The 16,879-nt window shown below is 40.7% G+C and overlaps 1 protein-coding gene across 2 annotated transcripts in view; it reads right to left on the bottom strand.

Moving 5' to 3' along the window:
• Positions 1-4,168: 4,168 nt before the first annotated feature.
• The window catches only part of KCNC1 (potassium voltage-gated channel subfamily C member 1), a 152,208-nt gene continuing 139,497 nt past the window's right edge, over positions 4,169-16,879 (bottom strand). Inside the window, exons 3-4 of one of the 2 annotated variants that reach the window (XM_075928090.2) lie at positions 8,216-8,404; positions 4,169-6,248 (exon numbers count right to left, since the gene is read on the bottom strand). In XM_075928090.2, coding sequence (XP_075784205.1) covers positions 6,112-6,248; positions 8,216-8,404 — 326 coding nt within the window. In that variant the 3' untranslated portion in view covers positions 4,169-6,111. The remainder of the gene's footprint in view (positions 6,249-8,215; positions 8,405-16,879) is intronic. The other variant, XM_006133427.5, reaches the window with a different exon arrangement.

Genomic DNA, 16,879 nt, shown 5'->3' with positions numbered 1-16,879 from the left:
GCTACGGATGACACGATGAGTGCTTGTGAACACTGCGTAAAACAGCCTAACGGTGGTGCCTGCTCACACTGTGTGAATTTTGGACAATGTTCCCGTGGACCACCAAAAAAGTCACTATGGACCACCATTTCCTGTGTTGATAACCACAGTTCTACAGCGTACAAAAGACATGGGAACAGCTATTGTGCTCAATAAAGGCAGGTTCCTTTTCCTCAGATCTTAGCCACCAGTGGTAAGATAATAACTGTAATTAATAATCATACCCATTTTTTATATAGTAGTTTTTAACAGTAGAGCTCAAAGCACTTTACAAAAGAAGTCAGTGTTATTATCATGCCCATTTTACAGATGAGGCAACTGAGGCATGGCGTGGTGTCCAGGGTCACCCACTAGGCCTACAGCAGCACTGGGAATAGACCCCAGGTGTCCTGCATCCTAGTCTGTCTGCTAGGTCATGCTGCATTCCCTAGTCACACAGATAGACTCATATTCGTAATAGTGGCGAGAATAAAGGAAATGGATGAACTCTGGCTGTTTGTATCTGGATTTATCAGTTTCCATGGATGGGATTATTCAGGGTTTATGCCTGTGTAATTAAGATCAAAGTCTGCTCCCCTCCCTCTTTCTCCTCTCTCATGCTTGGAAACCATTGGGGTGAGTACTCTACAGGGGCCTACATACATGAATACACATTCATTCATGCCATTTTGACTGGAAGCTTTTTGAAGAAGGGACAGTGGGCTGCATTCTCTGGTCTACTATGGGCACTTTGCAGTGCTTAAGGAAACTCTTTGCCAGTGTAGAGGTCCCCCTTTTCTCCCCCCCTTCTGTAGTAGGGAGGCTGGTAGAGTGCAGCTGTCCTTCAGATGGTTTGCCACTAGGGTTGCCAGGTATCTGGTTTTGAACTGGACAGTCCAGTATTTGAGCTTTCTGTTTGGAAAACAAATTGAGAAAATATAAATGAGAAATTATAAATGTCCGGTATTTTCTAAATACGATGTAATATAGATTGTAATGTAATGTAAAGTGTGTCCGGTATTTTTGTTGAAACCATCTGGCAACCCTATTTTCCACAGGCCCAAAGTCACTTGGAAGATCTCATGCTGCTGACTCCCGGATATACCCCCTCTGCCAAACACACTGGCTTCACACCCAGCTTTGACAAAATGCTTAAGCAAGTCCTTAATTCCACTTGAAGTTATCCAAACTTACGTACGTACCTATACGTTTTGTTGAATCAGGATCATGATGGGTTGCATAGATGAAGGTGCATGTGCATGCAATAGAATTGGGTTGTTCAAGGTATGTTTGTTGGTGCTTGATTTTCCAAAGTTTAGCTGCATATTTATGTACCTGCAGTTTTATCAATGCACAAATGAATGCTGAGGGCTGAAAATCTTAACTGATACACGCTAGGTTCAACAATAGAGCCCAGCTATTTATTTTTTAAAAATAGAGTATTCAAAAATATTTGAAAGTATTTGACTCATTAGAGTCCTTATGATTTCAGCGTCTTTGTATATAGTCATTAGGGAGCGGGAGCGAAGGAGTTACAAAAGATGCACCTTTTAATATATATTTTGTAATTTGATTTTTTAAGATTAAAGTAGTTAATTGAACTAATTTTTAACATAGGGTCATTAGTAAGATTCCTGTTCAGGCAACTGACAAATATTTCATCTGTTTTGGATAAAGAAGGATTTGTATAAATGGATGGAGGACTGCTACATGGAGACGTGCTTAGTGGGAGGAAGTCTAAAGAAGAGGGGCTAAAAGACAAGCTGCATTAATTCAGAATAAATTAAAAGTTCAGTTAGCATGTCAGGTTGAAGACAAGGTTATCTCCAGGGTATTTCTGGGGAAAGGAGGTGGTAGTCTGCTTTTGTGACATTGAGGCGTGCCTTTGTTATGTGGGGGAGCAGGACAAATAAATGCATTTTTCCCCCACCAGGTATCTTTCTTAGAAGTGCTTCATCTCTGCTCTGATGCCCTTGCATTCTAGACTACTCATTTATTCCAGCCTCCATTCATTTCTGTGATGTATTTTCTTTTAGGCACTGAAATTTTAGAGAGATAGAAAGTGAGCAATTTATGTGAAAAATCATTTTATCCAGATTAATGACCATTACCCTCAATTGTTATCACAGCATGATTAGCTAGATTTCTTTCTGGTGTGAGAGAAGAGAAACGACTTTCCATTTCCTTACTGTTTGAAATAGCCATGGTAGAGCCAGCGTGTCATATATCATGTGTCAAGCCGATCCATGAAAAATAATGCCTACGTGCTTTTAGAAGACATGAAGAGTATAAATGCAAGATATTTTCAATGGTACTTATTAATCTGCTTTTAAAGCCACAATCCTGCCTTATAAACTCCACTAGTCATGCAGGGGTTTTCTGTAGATTTCCAATACTACAAATATAGGGGGCTCTATAGATATAACTCCATTGAATGAAGCAGAGATCCTTTTAAAAATGCAGTTTCTCATTTCCTGCAGTACAAAGGGAAGCTGAAAGAACCAGTGTGCCTGATTCTGATCTTATTTAAATGGGTGTAAAATTCAGAGTAACTTTCAATGGAGTTACAGCGGTATAAAACTAGTGTGAGACCAGAATAAGGCCCAGTGGGTGTAGTATTTTTAGTACTAAGTGCCTGCTGTGAAAGAGACAGATTTTAATTCATGAATTTTGTACTCATGTTAATCCCACACAACCTACTCAAATAACAAACAGCCTGCATGCGCAAATGGGATATCACTTTGCTGGCCTTACTGCTGACTAGTGCCTTCTAATATGAGTGCTTCTGGAGCTTTTGTGCCTATCAGCTGTTGCCTGCTGTAGTGTCAGAACTGCTGAGGGAGAGATCAGGATATGGGGGAAGCTGTCATTACTGTGGGGCAAAAGGGGAACTGTGGAGTCGCTACGGACTTTTTTTTTTTTTTTTTTTGTAAGTGCCTTCTGAAGGACAGTGAATGGGAAATCGCAGTCCTGTTTCTGAAGGTTTAGTGGAAAGCATCAAGAAAACTCTATTACTGCAGAGCAGAGAAAAGAATAAGCAAGGAGGTACATTTTAAGGGAAAGACCACATCAGGCTGGTAACACGGTGCAGGGAGAAAATAGGACAGAATGACTATCTCAGGTTTGGGTATTCAAGCTGTTGGTTAAAAGAAAGACTCTTATCTGAACCAAGCACTGGGTAAAGGGAACTACCTGTGTGGGATTTATTGGATTGAAGTTTTAATCAGTATTAATTATTTTATGGTAATAAGGGAATGTGAGCAGATTTCACACCCCCTCTCTGAATAATGTTATTAAATTAATACAGAAGTATAACAAATAAATCTATTTTTAGATCCTTAATACACTGTATAAAAAAAGCCCACATTAGCTTCTGCCGCGTTGGATCCTGGATTAGCTTGCATTCTGAAGATAAGAAATTGCCTGTTACCAAGGAAGACCATGCCAGGATAGAAACAGAGATGGAAAATTACTCCTAGAAAATTTAAAAGGCAAGCAGAAGTAGAAACTGATGCATAATGCTAAGACAGAAAAGATAAAAGATCCTCATTACTAGAGTCAAGTTCAGACCCTCAGTGTTAATTTCTTCCTAAATTGTGTGTGTGTGTGTGTGTGTGTGTGTGTGTGTGTGTGTGTGTGTGTGTGTGTGTGTGAAAAACACTTACCATAGCCATTGGTGCATCTTTATTTATTTTTTTTATTTATAATTCCTTAGGACTCTCAGATTCTATTTTTTTTTCTTTTTCATTTCCATTATCAGTCCCAGATGCTTTGCCTCCTGGCTCGAATGCTGCCAAGTGTATTAAATTATCTGGTATGTTGGCAAAAAGGGAACTCTTAAAGAAATACCTTACCAGAAATGTTGAGGCTATTAGAATGGTCCTGGCAAATAATCCATACATTTTATTTGTGGAATCTGAAAGGAAGTACAGTGTCGTTACTCTTCTGAATTTCTGCTGGCACCCTTCGTATCTGGCAGCTAAGATATAATTCAGGCACCTGCAGTAGCTTAGCTCTGGACATCATGAAAAGTTTCGGAGCTGATAGATTATTATGGTTCAATGAAGAATAAGTTAAGACAGACTCACAGAAGTAAGAAAAACTGAATTCATTTCATCTACTAAAAAGACAAACTTTTATTATTGTGGGGAAGATGAAGAGATACCTAAGTAATTCTAGATTTTATCTTTCCTGGCAATATTTACTGTTGCTGTGAAAACTTCAGACATTGGTTGTATCAAGTGTTTGCAGGCTTCATTTGTTATCCACTAACCAAAATTACCATTTTAGAATCAAACCAATACCAAGGTTCTCTCCAGCATTACTGTTGGGAGCACTGTATATTTATTCAAGATTTCAGAAACAAGTCTCTGGAAACCCCTGATCACTTCAGAAAATAATTCTGCTTTACACTGTACAGCAGGCACTGAAACCATGATACAAAATTTATTTCATGCTAGAGTTGTTTTGCATAACATTGTGCATGCATTTTACTCAGAAGTTCTAAATTGCATACAATGCTGTTGTCTTGTTTCTTAAACTTTGAGACAAGTTTAAACTTGAGTATTCTCCTGATTTTTGTACTATAAGTCTCAGTTTTAAAATAACACTTTTTTTGTTTCAAATCCATACTGATTACTTAATATGAACAATTTGTTATGAAGGGTCTTCACGCTGGATCTATACATCAATAAAATACAACATAACCAGAGCTGGAAATTAAATCTAGACCAGCTGTTACCATCAGGTCCAAAGAAAGGTCCCGTGTGTCACAAGCATGCCAACGAAAACAGGAAAAAAAAGGACTTTCCTAAATTTACACAGTTCTAGTTGAATTAAAAGTTCTTGATTTCCATGTCAGTGTAATGAGTTATGAAGGCATGGTCAATATGACCGATGACTGCCTGATTGCATTTTTTAAAACCATTACTCTCTATCTTGTATACAAAAAGAAGCAATCCATAGCAAAGAAATGTACAGTTTTATAATGTTTTACATTTTGGCTACAACAATGTATGTAAAAGTAAAGAGCTTTCAAAGAAAATATATAACTTTGCTTTTTTCCCCCCTTAAAGTTAATCATACATTTGCAATTTTTGTTTACTTCATGCAATTCATGCTATGAACAAAACAAAAAAAATCAGAAAAAGGAAGAAGAGATCTTCTACACTTTGTTACATTTTGGCCGTAGAAAAAGCCTGCATCTCTAGTACAACTCTGAAACCACATGGAATCATCCTTAAAACCTGCATGGAGCGAGTTTACTTTGTCCAAATGAGGAGGTCTTCTATGCCTGCACAGTTCCACACAGATGTTTATTAGCCATCAATGTTCATCTCCATCTCGCCTTGTCAAGTCACTCTGACTGCCTCTGTTGGCATATATTTAGCAATGACAGGACTTTCTTTGCAAAGATCTGCATGTAAAGAATACAATCAATACTTGAGCTTCTTTCCTGCGCTTTTCAAATCAAGTTTGGCATTTTAGTTTTAAAGGAAGGAGGAAAAGGTAGAGTAGCTACATGCAGAGGCAGCCATATTCTTCTTCAACAGGATTTTTTTTCCCATGCAGTCAGCCAGACTGAGACCTCTCTATAGTATATCTGAGTATTGCTTTCAACTTATAATAGGCACCCATGCAAAGTTTCATCCTACTGTGCTTGTTTTGCTCAAACTCCTGCAGGGTTCCTATGGCTCAAAAATATCCTGAGAAAATCAAAATCTTCAATCGTTGGCACGTTTCAGCATTGACTAAATGCCTAACCCATTCCATAAAAGCCAGTGAATCCACTTAGTCAAGATAAGCAAATACTAGCATGGTGCACCATTAAAGAAATTATCTGGTGCATCCGCCCTTCATTCTGTATACCAGTATCATGCAGCATATGGCCCACCAGTGCTGTTTAATATCCGCCTAGTGTTCTCTTTATACTATTTAAGGGTGTTGTCACCAAATGTCATTAGTAACACCATGCCCACAAGGTGCCACTGTGAGACATAACATCTTCAGACTTAGTCCCCTGGATTATATGCAACATAGCATAGGCTAATTGTAAATAAAGCTTTTTAGACCATTCTCTGCTACTGATCCATGCTACAAAATAGATGGGATGGGAGACCAAGAATGTCTCACTGGGCTAGGAGAGCTGTAGGGCGCAGACACTGAGGATAATCCTATCGCTTTTCCACTTATGCCAGCTATGCTGTTAAGGCTCCGTGATATTTCGTTACCTTCATTTAAAAGAAAAATGCAAAGTACAGCATTGGATCAACAACAGAATGGGCTAAGAATGAGGTCAACATTGTGGCCAGTTCAGTAGCATCCTCATGCATTGACATGCTGAGAGTAGTATCGCTTGCAACGTGATTGAGAAGGGGAAGGCCATGTAAGTGAGAGCAGGTGTAAAAGCGTGGGGAAGCAACATGGTTTCTCTGTGATGGGGAGACTGCATAATAATGTAAGCCGTGTCATCGTTCTGTCTTAAAACAACTGGGAATAAAAGTTAAGTGGAGGGATTTTTCTGTTTCTTTTCAGTATAAACTCATTTGCACTTCCTCCTACTGACTCGTGCATTTGGACTTCAGGCAAAAATTAAGGTGAACTGTAGCTTTAAAAAATCCAACAAACCAGCATTTGTTCTGTTGCTATAGAGATACTACTCATTTGCTCACAGCATTTAAAAAAATAGTTTGCATGCATTCATTTCCCTTCCTACTCCCCACTCCCATCCTTTCCCAAACATGCACAAAAACACCTCAGCAAGTATACACACATAGTTGCACAAACTATGGATGAAATTCAGTTGGAACAACAATTAAGATGCTCTCAACGTGTTTTGAACAGGCCAACAATATGCTGACATTTGTTACTCTTTAGCCAACTGGTCTCTCGTTTCATTCAGTGGAGCGAACCTGCTTCATGACGCAGTGCATCATGAGAATGGTACATTCCTGATACCAAAAGATGTGCCATTTGGAGCATTCTCCTGATCCACTGAAGCAACCAAAACAGGTTCAAGCTGAATGAAAATGGCCAGTGCTTATCCAATACAGAATCAGGTAAAACACTTTGCTACAAAGGTAAATTTTAGCAGAGATACTTTCATATGAAAGTGGAGTGGTCAACCTATATCTTTGTTAATGATAAATCTATAAATTATAATTACATATACTGGCATTTAGTATAGACTGTGGTCCATCATACAATGGCACGTGGGAATTCTAAAGCCCATACCCAGGGTATGGTTTACATCATAGAATCTTTGCAATTTTTAAATACTGAATATATTATATACTCTATACAGTACACCAGTGCTGGACACTGATTCAATGGCAGATAACTCATAGTGAAATTAACCACTCCCAATTAACTTGTATGCACATACGTACTTTGTTCTAACTTTGTATACTTAAAGATATCTGCATTTTTGGTTTGCTTGCTTTTCTTTGATTAAATCATTTGGGCAAGTTTTAGTCTATCATAAAAAAATCAGGAATTCTTTATTTTTCTAGGACCTAATGTTAATGAATATATGGATGATTCTGAGAATTATTTAGGTAAAACTAAACTGCTTTGGGGAGCTCTGTAGCAGTTAGGATTTTAAAAATTAATTGTGGAAAATATTTGTTAATATCCAGGAAAATGACGTATGTTAGGTTACTTTCCAATCATAAAAGAGGTCTATGCTAACAAATGCTCCCTTTGCGTTCAATTATCTAGCAAGGCATGGCAAAGAAGTTAACTTAAGGGCTGTGTAAACACAGCTGAATAATCACTTTGTGGTTCTTGGTGTTTGTTGTGGGCATTTATTTATTTATTGTCCACCAAAGTATTTGCCAGTCACAGCACACTGCAATCTTCCAAATGGGCAGCCTTCACTGCTATCATAAATACTAATAGCTGTATCTTTGGAGGAGGAAATTGTTTTAGGACATTGCAGAATATTCTGTGTTCAAGCTCACTGAGCTAGCTAACATGGAAGACTAACCTGGAGTTGCACATGGTCTCTTTAGCAATTTGCCTTTCCCAAAGAAACTGATTAAAAAACTCAAAATGCAGACATCAGGTTGTTATGTTTCATCCCAGAAGTGCATATCTCAACTAAGCCCACTATTCCATGATAACTAGTAGATGACTTTCTTTCTCTTTTTTTAAACTAGGTCACTAACTATGTGGTTACAGGACCTCAGCTACATACCCTTTCTTATTCCTCCATCAGGCGGGCAGGGATATTCCCCGGTTGATAAGAGGAAGCAGGGTCCATATCTCTCCCGAGTGCCAGAGCGGGTAAAGGGCAGGCCCTCATCAGGCGTTATAGCCTGGTCTATGTGGGGACAGTCTTCATTTGCCAGCGCCGCCTTGGCCACCTCACCATTCAGTTTCGAATCTTCAAACATAAGCAGAAGGCTATTGAAACACTAGGTACTGTTTATCAGAGATAAATCTGTAGGTTCGGGATCACAGCTAAGGAGTAGCATGGTGATGCTTGAAAGGTAGCACGTTTGTCCTAGACACAGTGACATTGTGCACTGCACCAAAATAAAATAAAATCAGTTAAGTGGAAGAAGAAACGAAATGTTATCTTATATAGAACAGTAACCTATGGTACTTCCACATATATAGGGCAGTTTCAGAGACTGGTTTGCACCGGTTCCTGGTCCTGTGAGCAGAAGACTGCAGTTAGAACCTGGATCATGTTTAGCATGACATAAGATGGCATATGAATGAACTGTGTCTTGAGAAAACTACTGAAATGTGTAGAACTTTGGAGAAGCAATTAATGGTGAGTTGCACCGTAGTAGCCATGTAAATTCTATTCATGCTGATTTATATCTTAGTACAGTATTATGTGGGCAAAAGATCCCCAAAGTTTGAACAGTTTTGCTTAGTTTTGTTTAGAATTTCAAACACACAGAATAGTAGTACACCTTTTAGATAGACACACAGCATAAATTATGTATGGAAATGTGACAGCAGAACATGGATTTTACAAAAACAATCCAGTTTCTGGTGTTTTATTCTGTGGCATATGCTGTTTTTGCAATGCCAGCCCAGGATGCCACAGATGGAAAACAATACGGCAGCCCATGGATTTTGAAAATAAATTAAGTAACATTTACCCCTCCCCCCCAACAGCAAATAATGCAAATAATGATAATTACATTTGTCCACTTTACTCCACTTGTCCTCATGAGGATAGCCTGAGAATGGAATGTTTTCTATATGTGATTTGCTCCACAGCCATAAAACAATTTAAAGTGCTCTTATAAGATTTGTAAAATGTTTTCAAAGTGCAAATTTGTATATTGAGAATATATACAAAATATGGCACAGTTCAATAGAGTCTTTTCAGCTAAAAGAAAGGGAAAACAGTCAAAGTATAACCCATCCACATGAGCTAAGCTATGTGCTTAATTGAATGGGTACAGTAAGGAAATTTGCAGCATTTGAAACCTCGGTTGCACAATGCTTATTATTTAGATACTATAGGGCACACACTGCAGGTGATTCTACAGTTCTTAATGAAAAGGACAATGCACCAAAAAGCTTTATGTCAACCCCGTTTCCAAGAACACATGCTGACTTGCTCCAAACCCTGTGCAATTTTGACATCTATTTTTCAGTGGAGCTGAGGCCAACTAAAAGAATAAATCTAAGTCTACATAGAGACCCTAAAAAGAGAGAGTACAATAATGGGATGAGCAAACCTTCCAGAGCAATAGTTTCAGAAGGACATGATGGATAATAATATGTATTTCATGTCTTGATTATTTTTCCCAAGCAGATAAAATGCCCCCCATAATCAACTCCATTTGAAATCCTCTTACTGACACTGCCTTGTTCCCTGCTGCAGAAGTGATCACCAGTTGTGGGCCTGGAAGGGACCTGGAGAAGGCAGCTAGTCCAGTTCCCTGCATTCATGACAGGACTATTGTTTAATCTAGACTGTCCCTGACAGGTGTTTGTCTAACCTGTTCTTAAAAACCTCCAGTGAAAAAATTCCACAACCTCCCTAGGCAATTTATTCCAATGTTTAACCACTCTGACAGGAAGCTTTTCCTATTGTCCAGCCTAAACCTCCCTTGCTGCAACTTAAGCCTGTCCCATCCTCAATGATTAAGAACAACATTTTTTTCTCCCTGCTCCTAATAATAACCTTTTATGTATTTGAGGAAGATAGTGGTGGTAAGGTTTTTTTGTTTGTTTGATTTTTGACAAGCGAGGTTTATTAATCCATCAGGCACACTTAGAGAAGCAACAGATACTTTCTGACGTTCGTGATGACTAATTTGAACAGGTTGCAGACATTTCAGGGCATAGGTTGATTGCAATTCTTGTGTATGAATAATATATATCTATTTCACCTCTGCATAGCAAAAACTACACAATTGCTTTAATAACCATGGCATCATATGATCCTGAGCTGATTCTTTATAACTCACACTGATGTATATTGTGAACTTTGCTATTCCCTAAGGGGGCCAGTAATGCAGTGGGTTGCTGTACTACACAGTGGGTTCACATCCATAAAGGATAAAGCCCTGATGCTGCAATGCGTCAGGTGCCAGGGGAATACCTACACAGAGCCCCACTGTTCTCATGGCTGCATTTGGGTCATAGATTATATTCATTATTAGAGATGGTCCTGAACCAAAACTGTGGATCTGAACATTAGGAAAGTTTGGATCCTTCTCCACATCAGTACCCTTACATACTCTAAAGCAGTCTGCAGGTACGGACTGAAATACAAACTAAACCGCAGGAGCACTACAGCCATTGCTAAAATACAGCTATGTTTTGGGGTGTAACATTCACAGTTTAACAGCATGCAGCAATTGTATTTCAGACCAGGAGGTGAAGCATACCTCATCCAATTGTAATTGCAGAGAGAATTTAGGCAGAATGACCCAAGTTCGCAGATGGCTGGAACATTGAAATCAACATCCTACTGTTTACAAAAACAGTACGAGAATGTCAATGAGCACAAATGGTCACAACCTCAGCATTACATCTCACGTGACAGACTGCACTTCCATCGCCTCCAGAAACTTGATATTAGGCAGTGGCAGTGGTTCAAGCTCAGGTCTCAAGTGAAAATGAATTTGTGAGCATCACCCTCCTTCCTGGTTGTTCATGTCATAAAACCATCCAGATTTCCCAGCTCAAGAACTTAGTGGACAAATTATTGAAAACTGAGATTGAGATGAATGGCAAAGCTTTGCCAGGAAAGGTGTACAAAAACTGCCCACCATTTATGTGATGCAGTTAAGTGTGGTTAGTTTCTTGCTTTCCTTAGCATAAAATTTACTCAAAGGTCTCAAGAGTTTTCAGAGGTCCTAGACCGTCACATTGGAGACTGTCTTCAGTGATACCCATATTACCAACCTGGTCTCAAGTTGCCTCTGAGCTTGTATCTCCCATTGCTATTCAGCACATTTAATGATCTTTCAATGCACGTTATCTTCCCCTTTCTATTTCAGGAGTTCCTAAAGGTAAAGGAGCTGTGGCTAAATCATTCTGCAATCTGAGCTACAGATCTGTGTATTCTGAAACCTCTTCCCCGTACAATGTTTGTGTTGATGTCAATGGCAGGGCTACCCACGAGACATGTAGGCTATGCCATTGAGATTGGCATTGGGGTAATTAAAATTGCAGTGCTGATCAGAGATGACAATTTGGCTTCTGTTTGGGAGAAAGGGATGTGATGGCTATAAATGACTGGAGAGAAGTAGATTTCTACTTCTGTAAATATGGTATTTTGTTTTAGACCATCTACAGTGTCAGTAATGAACTGATGTGCAGCAATTTGAATTCCAGCCCAATCCACACATAAGTTAATACTCAAATCTTCTTGTCTTCACTGGAGACATATTAAATAATTTCAGTAGTGAGGAGTAAGGGACTTAAAAATGTCCAGTGAAAACAACTAGGCTGTGTCTACACTGCACCCCTTTTCCGGAAAAGAGATGCAGATTAGACCAGTCGGAATTGCAATTCCGCGGGGGATTTAAATATCCCCCGCAGCATTTGCATTTACATTGCTGCCGCTTTTTTCTGGCTTGGGGATAAGCTGGAGAAAAGCGCCAGTCTAGACGCGATTCTCCGGAAAATAAGCCCTTTTCCGGAGGATTCCTCCTTTCAAGTAGGAATAAGAAATCCTCCGGAAAAGGGCTTATTTTCTGGAGAATCGCATCTAGACTGGCGCTTTTCTCCGGCTTTAAATATCCCCTGCGGATTTGCAATTCCGACTGGTCTAATCTGCATCCCTTTTCCGGAAAAGGGGTGCAGTGTAGACACAGCCCTAGAGTCTTGGCATTAACTTTGGTGAGCATTGGATCAGAGCATAAGTGTGCAGCTTAACTTGGCCAAAAAGTCACTTCCACTTTAATTATATATTTTAAAGTATAACGTGAATTGAGATTTTACTGTAAGGCAACTAAACAAATCAGGGCTTGATCCTGCACCATTAAAGTCAATAGGAGCCTGATGTCTATAGTATCATTTGTGCTTTGTATTTTTGGATACATATTTTTACACCTGCACTAACAAAATTTAATGATTTTGTCTGAACGAAAGTAATGAGGCTTAGTGTAACAATATTAAGTATTAATTAAACATTAAAGTAATAAATAGTGTTGATATTTTCATAATAATCTCATTTCATGTTCCAAAAATGTGCATTAAACTAAACTTGGCATAAAATAAAATCAACCTGGGTAAAAAAATATTTTTTCCATCAGTTAAAGATTTTTTAAAAATCTTTTTGTATGTGACGGATGTAAAATGGCTTTACAGTTAACTGAAATTTGCACGCTAGACTTTGTGGGCAAAATTAAGTCCTGATAGAGGAAAGTCATCTCCACTGGTGAAACTGGAGATGTGCTTGTTTTATACCCTCTGTAAGATATATTGATGACATGGGTGACATAGGGGCAATATTCTCAAATTGCCATAATTCTCTCAAAATGGGACCAGTGTTTGTCAGGGCTCCTAAATATTAATAAACCTTTGGGAAAAGCTGGACCAGTTTTTATGGTCCTGCTCTTGTTCCAATTAAAACCAATTGCAAAACTCCGCTGTGGATTTCCATGCAAGCAGAATCAGGCTTAATGCTTATAATAAAACTTGAAGTCTGGGAAAGTATTGTGACCTTTATGGACAGATGCTTGGTCTCAGGAAGGAATGTAATACCAGGAAACCATATTCTGCCTATTGTCTTCTGTTAGATTGTAAGCTTTTTAGAGCAGTGACCAAAAAGGTGTTCTGCGTTTGTACAGAACCTAGCAACGTGGGCCCTTGGTCTATGTCTGGGGCTCCCAGAACATGACTAAATTATTATTTTTTACATAGAATGCCACTTAGATTTTGTTGTCGCATGAGAGATCCCCAGGTTGAAATATCTAACCAAATGTTGTGTTACTGTGGGCAAAAGTGCAAAGGAAGCCCTTTCCATCAGGTAATTAACTATTAACTTAGCTCGTCTTGGGCTAGAGCTGAAGCTCACTAGATTCACTAGGAGTCTTTCTATTGGGCTTTGGATTAGGCCTAGAGGTTTCTTCTCTAGATCTCCATTTACTTTACAAAGGAAAGCGGGTGCGATGATCCCCATTTTCCCCATTAAGAAATGGCACAGAGAGGTGTAGTGACGTGCTCAGTGTCACTCCACAGGGGAATCTCAGGAATAATCACCTGGCTCCTCATCCAGAGCCCCTCATTCCTAGAACTCATCTGCCTTCCCAAGCTTGTTTAATGACACTAGCTTTTCAAAACCCTCCACACACGTAGCTGTCTGAGACGTGGTGAGAAACACCAGCACATCTCTTGGATAAGCAGTTTCTTTCATAATTACCTGACTGGGATCCTTGTTTTAAATGTCATCGCTCCTCTGGGACATTGCCATTAAAATGCCAAGCACTTTTCCAAACAAAAACTACATTTCAAAATACAAAGATAATAAGAGTCCCTAGTAAAAGCTGCCAGGAAGCCAAAGGTGAGGCTGACAGGCCAGCCGGGACTCAAATCTCTCCTCTGTGTGTTGTGTCTCCACTGTCATGCTTTGAGCGCTGCACCAGCAGGAAGGGAGTTATAATGGAGACTGGCCATGCATGGCATGTTCTCTGTAGACCAAGGTTCAAGGGATGCCTCTTGGACTTGAATGCCATTGTTGGCTTGTGCTTCAGTAAGAGCTGTGAGAATCATTTGCATTGAGCCTCAGCTCTACTTGATCTGAACCTTGCATCCGATTGTTCACCGACCTCAGTGTACTGTATCAGGGTATGTCTACACTACCCCGCTAGTTCGAACTAGCGGGGGTAATGTAGTCATCTGCAGTTGCAAATGAAGCCCGGGATTTGAATTTCTCGGGCTTCATTTGCATGAAGCCGGCCGGCGCCATTTTTAAATGCCGGCTACTTCGAACCCTGTGCCGCGTGGCTACATGCGGCACGGAGTAGCTAGTTCGTGGAACGAGGCGTACAGCTAGTTCGGATTAGGAAGCCTAATCTGAACTAGCTTCTCTGTGCCGCGTGTAGCCGCGCGGCACGGGGTTCGAACTAGCCGGCATTTGAAAATGGCGCCGGCCGGCTTCATGCAAATGAAGCCCGGGAAATTCAAATCCCAGGCTTCATTTTCAACTGCGGATGACTATATTACCCCCGCTAGTTCGAACTGGCGGGGTAGTGTAGACATACCCTCAGTGCTTCCATGAGCCTCACTCACTGCTTTGAATCTTAGCCCGAGGCGGTTCCTGTGTCTGGGAAGCCTAAACAAACCTTCATCCCCTAGGCAGATTTTTCCATGCCCCCAACAACTACCCAATAACAATCAAAAGAGCCCTTCTTATCTTAATGTCTTCAGGCGGGGTGGAGGGGTTTGTGGTGACTGGGTGGCTCTCTCCTTCACCTCACCCTGTCTTCAAAGCTGTGAAATGGCCACTTTCCCTAAAAGCAGGGTCTGTGCGGTTCGGTGGATTGAATCACTGTGGGTTGTTGCCTTCTCCAACCCTCATGGGATTTCCCACCAGGCAAGGGGTACCAATTTCATGGCCTGGAGTGCAGGGAGAATGGGCCACTTCAACTGAAATGGGGCTGAGATATGCTCCCATAATTCTTAACATGATCATCACCAGGGCTTCCTGGTAATTATGCTAAAGATTCTGGGGCCACATTAGCCCTAGATTAGAGAAAGAGGTACTAAGTGATGAAAGACTGTTCCTTCAGCTGCTACAAAACTACTGGAGGAGGGAGCCGGGTATCCTGCCCTTGTTCAGGGACTGAAGGAGACAGTAACCCACGGTACTCACGTCCACTTGCCAAAGAACAACCCCCACCAAAGGCGCAGCTGCTTGGCACCCCACAAAGACCCAGTGATGTATCAGAGGGGGGTTTCTTGGCCCCAGAAAGACATTGTTCTGTACACGTGCCAGATAAGAAAAGTGGTCTTGGCTCTGGATGCGGGCAGAGGAGAAATGGCTGATTGTCAGAAGGGCTTGTGCTGGGAAGATACTAGTTACTTGGAAGATGAAGATCTACTTGCTTTCAAAAGAGGGTTTTTTTCTTGATATTTGGCCCCATGTAGATGGGCCAAATATCAGAAAAGCCTCTTCCAGGAAAAAAAACTGAAGAAGATCTGAATTTTCATATCTTCTTTCGGAAGCCGTGCGTAGTCTAGACATGCTCTTAACTGAAACCTCCAAGCAAACCTTCCCAGCCCTTGAAAACCAAACCTGCAGGGTTCCACTGGGGAATCCCAATTCGACCAGAACACCGCAGGTTTCTCTTAGCCTTGACTTCCAGGCAGTCACTACACAACCATGGGGACAGGCTGTGAATAATCCCACAAGAGATGGACTCAAATACTTCCCAAAGCTCTTTGGATCTCACTTATAGCTAATGTGCATGCCTTCAGCCTCTGGCACTTTCCACCACTCAAACATATCCTGTTGCCCTGGTGAACAGGGCCCCCTTACGGAAGCAGCTGCTCAACATTTAGCCCTTTCGCACTGTTGCATCAGATATGGTAAATCTAACTGAAATGATATGACTGAAAGAAGGACTATTACACTGATCATCTGTGGGTCTGACTGTCCCTTTGTGGCCCCCCTACACCATTCTGACAAAGTAAAAAGGTCATAATGAACCTATAGATGCTACGGTCAGAAGGAACCATCATGCTCATCTAATCTGATCTCCTGCCCACCCTTGTAACAGATCTTTAACCTCTGGCTGTGTTACCGACATCCCCAAATCATGATTTAAAGATTTCACATTACAGAGAAGCCACTAATGACACTAGTTTAGACCTACATGTGGCTTGTAACCCATGCTGCAGAGGAAGACGAAAAATCATGAGGGTCTGTGCCAATTGGGTATTGGGGAAAATTCCTTCCTGATCCCAAATGAGGTGATCAGTTCCAGTGATTCTTAACCTGCGGCCCGCAGGCCCCTGGCAGCCCAACCAGCACAGGGCTGTAGCCCATGTGACCGCCTCAGGTCCATACAGGTATTATTGGATGCAGCCCCATGATGGTAAATAGGATTAGAACCATCCTGTGCATGTGGACAAGCCCCACCAGCCAGACATCTGGGAAAGGATTCTTTGTAGTACCTCAGAGTCCTTCCCATCTAAAGTCCATCACCACCTATTGGAGATACTTGCTAGTGGCTGCTGGATGACAACCTGGCATTAGAGACAGTCTTACCATATCACCCCCTCCATGAACATGTCAAGTTCAGTCTTACAGACAGTTTGGTATTTTTCTCCCTCTGCTCCCTGTAGAAGGCTGTTCTAGAATTACACCTCTCGGATGGGTAGAAATCACTGTCTAATCTCAAGCCTAATCTCGTGAATGGCCAGTTTATCT

The sequence above is a fragment of the Pelodiscus sinensis genome, chromosome 5, assembly GCF_052426305.1.
Source record: "Pelodiscus sinensis isolate ZL-2025 chromosome 5, ASM5242630v1, whole genome shotgun sequence".
NCBI lineage: Eukaryota > Metazoa > Chordata > Testudines > Trionychidae > Pelodiscus > Pelodiscus sinensis.
This window is presented reverse-complemented; position numbering and strand designations above follow the sequence as displayed.